Here is a 10369-nt window from a genome sequence, read left to right as displayed (position 1 = left end):
CAGCGATCTCAAATCATTTTGCACCTCACCATGATATCCATTGTCTTGATGCATCTCATTCTCCTATTTGCTTTCGTTCTATTTTGTTGACATGTAGTGAAAATGCTTGAATCTTTTACTTCATTTCTGCTGTATGCATTGCAGGATTTAAAGTCATGAATATTTTTTTGTTAGTATCTTTATAATGAACCGACTGAACTGTAGCGGTGCGTACATTGGCCTGGCGTTTCACATTTATTTGGAGAGAGACATTCTGTTATTTTAGGCTAATAGGCTTATAAATGTGTATATCCCGTTAATATATTCAGAAATCTTTACTACTAGCATTAATATGTCTAAATTAAAATATAGATTAAATAGATGTTTTTTCTCTTTTTAAATAAAGTATTTTTCTCTAGAATCTAAATTAAGTCATAACAAAATATATGTATTTCATTTTAAAAACTAAAGAATAAGTTGTTTATATCAATAAAAATAAGAAAAACTGAGTTTAGAAGGGTTTAGTCAATACATGACTTGATTTTACTTTAGTTTTTCTTTTTACTGGTACACAATTTACAAATCTATTTGTCTTTTTGTATTATACTCTCGTCTTTTGTATCCTTAAAAAACCATGACACATACTGTTTTTTTCATTTATTTAGTCTCATATATATCCATAATTTACAAATTACACTAAGAAATAAATTCTAATTACTTTTGAAATACAATCAATAGATGAAATAAAATTTGTATACAACATTAAAAGAAAATTATAATTACTTTTGTAAGATAATAAATAGATTGAACACAATTAGGAAAAAACTACTAGCTACTTATTTATATTGTTTTTTCTATTTTTGAAACTCTGTAAATTTTATCTATCTCATTGAATCAATTATGCTTAACTTTTTAAATCCAATTTTCCTTAACAAAAAGTAATTACATAATATTTATCATAGAATATTAGAGTTAATAGTAAAAATAATAATTCTTTAATGAAATGTATGAATATATGAATAACCATTAAAATATGTTTAAATATGATTACCAAAACATGTAGATGTGAATTTTGATTAAACCTCTTTATCATTATGATAAAACCTAGAATTCATATCAATAGAAATTAAATTATACCAACTTTGATAAGACAAAAACTATATAAGACAAAACTTTTAAATAACATTAAAAATAAATTATAATTACTTTTGTATATTAATAAATAAATACACTAAATAGAATTTACATATCACTAGATCTGGTGACCTCATGCTTCACCACTGAAAGCTATCACCAATCAAACTAGACACCACCGTTATTTTTCAACAATTTCAATATATAACAATATAATAATAAATTCCTTTGACGAGTACACACAATCAATCACCTTATCACTATCGTTAAGGAACTAAGATATGTAGATAACTTGAGAGATTAGCCGTCACCCTTTTCGTTCTCTCTTTCGTGAATAGTTGCGAGCAAACCATACTTCATGAAAAGCGCGAGACTGTACTTAGGAAGCACAGGATGCTCATCAACAATCTTTACCCGAAAACGTAAAAGAATGGAAGCCGCCGCCCACTTCATCTGCCAGTACGCAAATTCTCTGCTCGTGCAGCGACGGGGTCCTGCGTTGAACGCTAAAAACTTGAAATCCGATTCCCTCACAAAACTGCCGTTCTTCATCCACCTTTCCGGCTTGAATTCCAGGCAATCCTCGCCCCAAACGCTCTCCAACTTACCGGAAGATTAAATAGAGTACAAAATCTGTTCACCCTTCTTCATAGTCGTGCCGTCGGGCAGAACGTCATCTTCAAGGGAAGCCGTGAGCTCAAATGGAATAGGCGGGTAGAGGCGGAGAGAGTCCGTCAATGTTGCGTGCAGATAATCCATCCTCTTAACTTCTTCAAAGCTAAAAGAAAAAAGGTCGAGGTCGTCCAGACTATTCCTCTGCTTCATGATCTCTCGGAGTTCTGCTAAAATCTGAGCTTCAACACGGGGGTTGTTTGCTACCAGCCAGAAGAACCAGGTGAGGCCCGGCGTAACCGTATCCTTGCCCGCCAAAATGAGGCTCACAAATAACTCGTGTACTCCCTTATCAGAATAAAGCCGCCCGCTTTCCCTCTCGAAGCGAATGAAGGCTGATCCGATGTCGGATCCTTGAGTCTCGTCCTGCTTAGCGCGCCAGCGAGGATGAACTTGTTGAAGAACAAAGTCGTAGATGGTTTCTCTGGCCTTGAGAAGCCGACTCTCAAACAAAACGTTAAAGAACCTCAAAATTTTCCAGCAAACCGGCGGCATGAGCAGGCGAAGCATAAGTGTCTGCAACGCCTCTTCGAAGGCCTCCAAGAATGGAACTTTGGTAGATCCGGTTTAAGCCAACCAAGTTCCACACCTGCGCCGAAGAGACAAACATCGTGCAAAGCAAGCCGGTGGAACACGTCTTGCAGGTCGATAATGGCGCCTTTTTCACAGGCGTGGGAGAAGATAGGAACAAGATTTTGCTGCATCACTGCCGGCAGGGAGGCTGCCGCATCGTCGCGGAAGGCCGGCGAGGCGAGCGCCTTACGGACCGATATATTGAAGCGCTTGAAAGCCTCCCCATCTTGCACCACAATTGATTCGCCAAACATGTCGCGAAACGTTTCCTTGAAAATCTCTCCTTTGCCGAAATTGTGGTACCTTGTTTTCAGCAGGTATTCTATGTTTGCCGGATCCGCCGTGAAGACCCGGAATTTCCAAGGACCGGGGAGCCTGAACGTTCCGCCGTTTATGACGACGAGATAAGTAAACCAATCGTAGAGTTGCCCGAAATTGAGAAGCAACGAAGGAAGCACGCCCACGACGGGCCACACCGGTGCGCCTCTAAAGCTCGATCGTACCCGAGACTTCAAACTGTAAATGTAAAAGAGTATGATGCTTGCTATTCCTACGCACCAAAGTGGAAAAACCGTAATCCCATTCCCTACAACTTCCGCTAGACTCGCCATTTCTGTACAGTACCTTCAGAACACGTAAGACTTTTTCCTCAACGCTCTTATTTATAATTCTGCGCCATCTTGTAATAGTCTCTTTTATTGAAGTTATGTGAGCATCTTCCCATAGGTGTTAAAAAGTTAATGCTTTTAAGGACGGGCACCTACTTCAGAGAGGATATGGAGACCGGTATAAGAGGACTGCAATCTTAAAAACCGGTTCTAGATAGAGGGACTAAACATGTTCTCTCTATATATTAGATGTGGAAAAGCATGTAAAGGAGCGATATTTTAAAAGATTTTTTTTTATATATAATGTTTGGTTAACATTTTTAAAATATATTTAATGATTATGGTTTATAATAAGAGATGCAATGCTTCGATTCCCTATCAATAATGGTCGGGCTGAACCCACACACTCGAAGCGTTGATTGTTTGTGTGATCGGACCATGTGGGGTCCATTTAACCCGATTTCCTGTGACAAATTTACTTTTTCGTTTCTCTATTTGTCGGTTCCCGTTCCGAAGGAATCTGTTCATAAGCTTTCACCGGCCCCGTATCCCACAACAGGAAGATGCCTCGGAGGATGTGTGGTGGCCCCGACGTCTCAGAAAAATCTTTGTGACTCAACGAGACAACCTGTCTTAGAAGTATTAAAAGTTTAATAATTAATAATTTTTCAAAATTGTTTGTTTTTTACAAATTTTTTATTATGTCCTAAATGCTTCTACTTATGCCATAGGGTTTATACTTTATTTATTTCATTTATGTTGGTTTTTATGAATTTTCTTGTAATATCCTGGCAGTTGTATTTAATCAGTGCAATAGATTGATTATTTTTTAACCAAAGATTGTAACCTTGTAATATCAATGTTATTTATTTGAAAGAGTAGATTGTGTATTACATTATGTGGTGTGATTTTAATAAAGATAAATTATATTTGTTCATATAAATATTAATAATATGGAATTTGAAATATTTTTAATTATCTTAGAGATTTGTGTAATATAATAATATGCAATATAATGTAATTGATTCAATAAAAAAACAAACTATTGAGATCTAAGAGTATTTGTGAGAATAAAATTACAATATTTTTAAAAAATAGTTTGTGTATTGTATTAAGAGTTTTTTAAAACTCACAAAATAATATAACACATTCATAAATTTAAGCATTAATTATATGAGGCTCATTAATAGTAATATTCCATCTTGTACTCTTCTCTAATTTAACAATACATGATGCAAAAACTATCCATTTCAATCAATAAATTAATGTTGAAGATCTTAGAGCATATGGAAGAATGGCATTACAATGCATTTGAAAATTAGTTTGTCTGTTGTATTATGAGCCTTATAAAACTCATAAAACAATGCTACTCAACCATTGATTCAAACACTAGCAATACGGATTCAAAATAGGGTTAACATTTTATCTTTGATATTTGTGTGATGCATTAGTATGCAGTGCATAAGTATCTAATTTAATTACAAAATCAATCACTTGGATCTGAAAGAACTTCAATGAACATTGTTGCAATATGTTAAAAAATTAGTTTGTGTATTATTCTACAAGCTTATGAAAGTCACAAACTAATACAATGCATTCATTAATTTAAACATTGATAATATGTGGTTCATAATAGTTCTTGAAGTTTCTCTAACAACCTGGTGTGATGTAACAATGCATGATGCATAAGCTAGTAAATTCACTTGGAAAATTGATCATCTAGATCCAAGAGCATTAGTAAGAGAATATTTAAAGTTGAGATTTGACATAGAATTGAGATTGCATATATGCAATACAGTTAATATCTTTATGTTACTTGCACTAGGATTGTTTCCTACAATATAGTCCTAGATTAAGCCACATCATATGATGTATTTTTTTAATTTATGCAACCTTTTATAATGTGTTTTCTTATGCCTTATAAATAAATCAAACTTCAAAATAAAAATAATTGTTATTGTTTACACAACATGCATTAGTAATATTGAGTCAGGAGCCCCATTCTAAACTCACATGATCTACGGTTTAATTTTTATATTTATATAGGTGGTCCATTTATATTCTAAGTATAATGAAAGATGTTGATTATTTGTTTTTATTTTGTATTTGAAAAAAATTTGGTATGGTTACTCCAAGGTCCCTATTGATGCATTTTGTTTAAGGTCCTCATTTTCTTTCTTGATCTAATTTTAAATTTTTTGTTTGCATATATCCAATCCTAATTATGATTTTATGTCTATACATATATATTAGTTTTAGGTGAAGCACTCTTGGTTATGTATATCTTGACTAGATCTTAAAATTTATTTATTGATTTGAAGAAAATGCATATGAATATCCTTAAATAATAATTTAAGTGTACTGACATTTAGTAACTTTTTTCAGGGGAGTTATAACAAAGTCATGGGTTATGTCTACACATGTTAGTATGTTGTTGATTAAGAAAAACTGGCCCACTAGACAATGATAATAATTACATCCACTAGGAAACAAATTTCTTTCCTTTTTCATTAATCTTATCTTATATCAATATAACATAAACCAAATAATCGCTTGTAATTTTTTTGAAAAATACTCATGGAATTCATTAGTAGGTGTCATAAAATGATCGACAATATTTCAATTGCTCTACCAAATAATAAACACTTTAGATCAATTATATTATAAAGAAAAATAAATTTTCATAATGTTAATCTAACCTAGTTAAATGAGTGCATGAATAACCATAAAGCAACATTAGATAAATAAAATTGATTTATTTTTAATTTTAGGGTTATTCTTCATAAACTTAAAGATTAATATATTTATTAATCTTATATTGAAAAGAGGGTATCTTATATTTATTATATTTTTCAAATTAAAAATAAAATAAAGTAGACTTTCAAATAATAAATGACATTTAAATAATTAAAATTTATATACAAAATAAATAGTTCTAACTTTGGATAATATTGAAAAGAGGGTTTCTAGGTCCTTGAAAATGTGTTTTTTATGACAATAATAAAGAAAATGTTCATTTTTTTTTTTTAGTTATCTCATCCCTTTTCATCTTTCATCTATAGGCAAATTTTGAATGAGTTTATTCACCATCTAGAATTATGTTTTTTTCCTTGTGGTTTCCTAGCATATTAGTCCTATTTTTACTTCTTCGCAAATGAGTTAGAGAGGAATCCTAATTTTTTTTAGAGTCATTGATGTCTTCTTAAATAGGTTAGGTGAAATTTATGGATGTTCTCAAAGAAATGTTTTTTTTTTCAAACATTATTTAAATGTGGGTTCTTATCTTTCTCCAACTCTCTTCTTTCAAATGCTTTCAAATCTTTATATTTTTTGCCTATCTTTAAATCTTAGTCTTCCAAGAAGGTGAATAGGTGTGGTAAGTGGTTCTCTCCTCCTTCTATATTTTTCAAAATTAGTACTATTGGGTTTTTTGGTGTTCTTTCTATTTATTTTATGTTATGGGCAATGGTTCCAATAATTTCATGAAATTTGGGGCTATTTTGGTGACTCTTAAAAGGCTTGTGGATTGGGTTACAGGATGGTTATTTATGAATCTAATTACTTAATATTTAATTCCCTTTTGAATAAAAAGGGTTCACATGACCTAGGTGATTTTTTTAGTGGACCAAATCCTCCATCTTTCTTTGAATTTTGAGGCTATTTCCTTTGCTCATATTCCTAAGGAATAGAATGTTGTAACATGCCTTGCCTAGTGGGATTGAGAGAAAAATTGTCATTGATAGGTTTCTAACTTAGGGTTGTTCCTTCTAATAAATAATTTCATCTCTTCCAACTTATTTGCAATGATCAAATTGCAAAGGAATAAATAATTTCTCTCTTTCATTAGTTATGGTAATTTGATGTATTCTAGATTCTATCTGGGGTTAAAGATAGAAGCAAACATTCTCCAGTTTTCCCTCTTCTTTATTTAGTAATGACTCTTACATTTGAAAATCTCATAACTCTAAAATATAACATGTTTTTTAGTACGGGAAAAATATGTTTTGAAGGGATCCTGAAACCCTTTACAAAAGATCCTTAAAAGATAATGTCATTAAGAAACAAGAAAAGACATTCTGCAAAAAAAACCAACACAATTCTGGGCAAAAACCAGCATAAAAGCCCAACAAAACCAACAACATCCAGCAAAACAGAAAAAAGACAAAAGAAAAATTACTTAATGTTTTTAAGGGCATTAGCCAAATTTTCGCTAATCCCTTGCAAATCTTTAATATTATCCCTGAGCATAGGGATTTCCTTGGTAGAGGCCAAAGCAACTTTTTTCATACTCGCCCTAGTCCTTTTTTCCGCGCCACCAGGAGCACTTTCCACAGTCCCTGCCTCAATAGAATCCTCATCAACATCTAGGTCCACAACATGTTTGGAAGTGCTAGAGCCATCAAAGAACTTGGCAATTTCCTCCATATTCCTCATCACAGAAGTAAGGATATCCGGAATCATAACCAAAAAGTTCTTCATGGTTGTTTTTCCTTCCTCCAGTTTACTAACCTGAGCTTCCAACTTCTCCACTTTTTCCTCCATAACCTTTTTCCACTGCTCCTGGTTACTTTCATCTTTCCTTCCCTGCTTTTCCTGCTGCTTATCAATTTTTTCCAGATTCTTGATTCTTTCATATACCCACCTATCAAAACCCATTCAAGCCTCAAACTGGTTTTTGAGTTTATCGAGAATAATCCCATCTCCAACTTTATCCTGTTCCCAGCTCGTTTCCTCCTTATCCTTCTCTTGCTCAGTTTCCATCTCCCTTTCCTCCTTAAAATGTAACATGTTTTTATTACATCAATATAATTATTTTTACCCGTACATTAAAAAATATTCAAATAAAAATAAAGTAAGAAATAAAGAAATATTTTAGGTTGAAGGTTCAAATGATAGGTTCTTTTTCCAAAAATAGCTATGGACAATGGTATATATTATGTCAAATGTGTTGTGTATTATTACTTGTGCAATCTTTATTTTTTATACAAACCAAATAACCTTTTTTATTTAGCACCACTCTCCTCCTAGATTAGTTATAAAGTTTAATGTGTCTTCCTTTCAATATGAACATATGTTTTCACTTTAACTTTTTTTTATATTTATATTAAAATAATAGATTAAAGTATTTATTTTATTATCATGTGAATGTAAAATAAATCTAAAGTTTATTTTATATCTATGTTGCGTTGTTAAACATCACACCATTAGACAAGATATTGAAAGTGCATTAGGTAGTCACTCGCTCATTAGTCCATTATGAACATAATAATGATACTATCTAACTCACTCAATGTCATTTAAAATAAGCCCATAAATTCATGAATTGGATAAAGGGGATCTACTATACTATTTGTTGCAATGTTGCTAACAAGTTGTCAAAAACCTTTGTATTGAAACAAGATTACTTATGCACTTGATTGTGCATGATTATTGGTTAAATTGAAAATATAGAAAAATTACAAATCATTATGATTGACTATACTATGACATAATCTACTGATAGAGAAAAATTTACCTAAGATGTAAAATAAAATTAAAATTTAATCAAGTGAAATAAATATAATGAACTTAATAATATTGTTTTATCCAATAGTAACATGTGTCTCTCCTATAGAAATTCAAAACCACACAAAATATTGAAAAAAAAATCTTGAACATTATAATTAAATTTAAAAGAAAGCATAAAATAAAATAAAATGTATAAAGAATCTCACATATGTAGATTCTTATTCAAATTATTTAGCAAAGACTAAAAATATGTTATATGCATCGAGAATGTGATAAAATAAAATCTTTAACAAGGTTTAATAAACATATCATATAATGCATATAAAAAATGCTTCAAGATTAAATTATACGAACCAAAGCAAAACTATGAGAAGCAAGTTAGAAATTTTGAGACAAGAAATAAAGAAATAAAGTGTTTAGATGGATGAAAATTCATAAACAAGATAATTAAACAAGGAAGTGCATGGCTGCCTCCTCCTACCATTAGAAACGTGTCAGGCCAAAGATAGGCAGCTTGTCTCGTCGAGTCAGAGAGTTTTTTTTTTACTATTGCGTACTTTTTCTCAAATGTGGGCGCCTCCACACATTCTCTAAGGCATCTTACTTTGTGGGATACATGGCCAGTGAAACCTTACGAACCGAATCCTTCGAAACAGGAACCCACAAATGGAAAAATGGAAAAGTAAAATTGTCACAGGAAGTCGGGTTAAATGGACCCTACATGGTCCAACCACCCAAACGGTCAATGCTTCGAGTGTGCCAGTTAAGCCGAACCCTCAATAATGTGATTATTTTTTAGTATAAAATTAAAAAGAAGGAAGAACTATGGAGGGTTAGATATATTTAAAAGTAGAAAAGAGAAAAGAAAGAAGAAAAAGTATGGAGGGATAGAGATACAGACTCTTAGAGATATAGATATAGAGGTCTAGAAAGGAAGAGTGGAAGATAGAGAAAGGGGAGACATGTCTATAGACAAAGAGAGAGGGAGATATAAAGAGATATAGATGGTGAGATAGAGTAATAGAGATATTTAAGAAGATATAGAGGGGAAGAGGAAGAGAGATAAAGAGATACATATGGATACAAATAAATAGAGAGTATAGATATACAAATAGATATAACTGTTGGTTGCTATTTGAAAATAGATGAGCTTCAAATAATTGTCTTGTCAAGCATGTATTAGCTTAATCATTTTCATTAATAAATGACACTCATTCTCCTCCAAAAGACAAGTAAAATGATAACGTAATTGGATGTGTAAGGCTATTCTATATAATGTATAATAATAAATATAACTTAACTATATATTTTTAATAAATAATATATATTTAAATAACAAATATAATAAATACCAAATATATAATATATTTAATATTTTAATCAACATTATATGTAAAATAATTAGTATATACATTAATTATATGTATATTATATTTTTATTTAATAGACCATATTATAATATTTAATAATATTAGGTTCTATTCATTATTTTTGATAAAGATAAAAGGGTTTTACATGGACCTGAAACCAAAAGTTTTACAACAACTGACCATCAGCCAAACAGACATGAACCAACATCAAAACATGGGAGTATCTCCGAGCAGTCACAAAAACAAAGGAGAAGCAGACAAACAAGACAAAACAAAAGAAAAAAATATCAATTAATAGAGAGCACCAGACCCTTGTTCTTCTGGATGGAAATCTTGTTGATTTCCTCTAGTTCCTCCATAATGAATCTGGAGGTACCCGTGTTGTTGCTCCTGCTTCTGGTTCTAGAACTGGGACTAGTGGTTTTGCTGTCTCCAGCAGCCATATCTTCCTCTCCAAGATCTTTCACCGGTTCACTGTGGTAGGATCTATAATCAACAACCATGACATTAATCTTTTCAAGTCAC

The 10369-nt window shown here is 31.8% G+C and overlaps 1 protein-coding gene across 1 annotated transcript; it reads right to left on the bottom strand.

Annotated features, from left to right (window-relative positions):
• Window positions 1-1728: 1728 nt before the first annotated feature.
• LOC131860259 (cytochrome P450 86B1-like) lies at window positions 1729-2969 on the bottom strand. Its single transcript, XM_059214643.1, has 2 exons — window positions 2338-2969; window positions 1729-2227 (listed from the first exon to the last, which is right to left on the bottom strand). Exons 1-2 carry the CDS (start codon window positions 2967-2969, stop codon window positions 1729-1731), a joined length of 1131 nt encoding a protein of 376 aa, XP_059070626.1.
• Window positions 2970-10369: the final 7400 nt, after the last annotated feature.

The sequence above is a fragment of the Cryptomeria japonica genome, chromosome 11 (assembly GCF_030272615.1).
Source record: "Cryptomeria japonica chromosome 11, Sugi_1.0, whole genome shotgun sequence".
NCBI classification, from domain to species: domain Eukaryota; kingdom Viridiplantae; phylum Streptophyta; class Pinopsida; order Cupressales; family Cupressaceae; genus Cryptomeria; species Cryptomeria japonica.
This window is presented reverse-complemented; position numbering and strand designations above follow the sequence as displayed.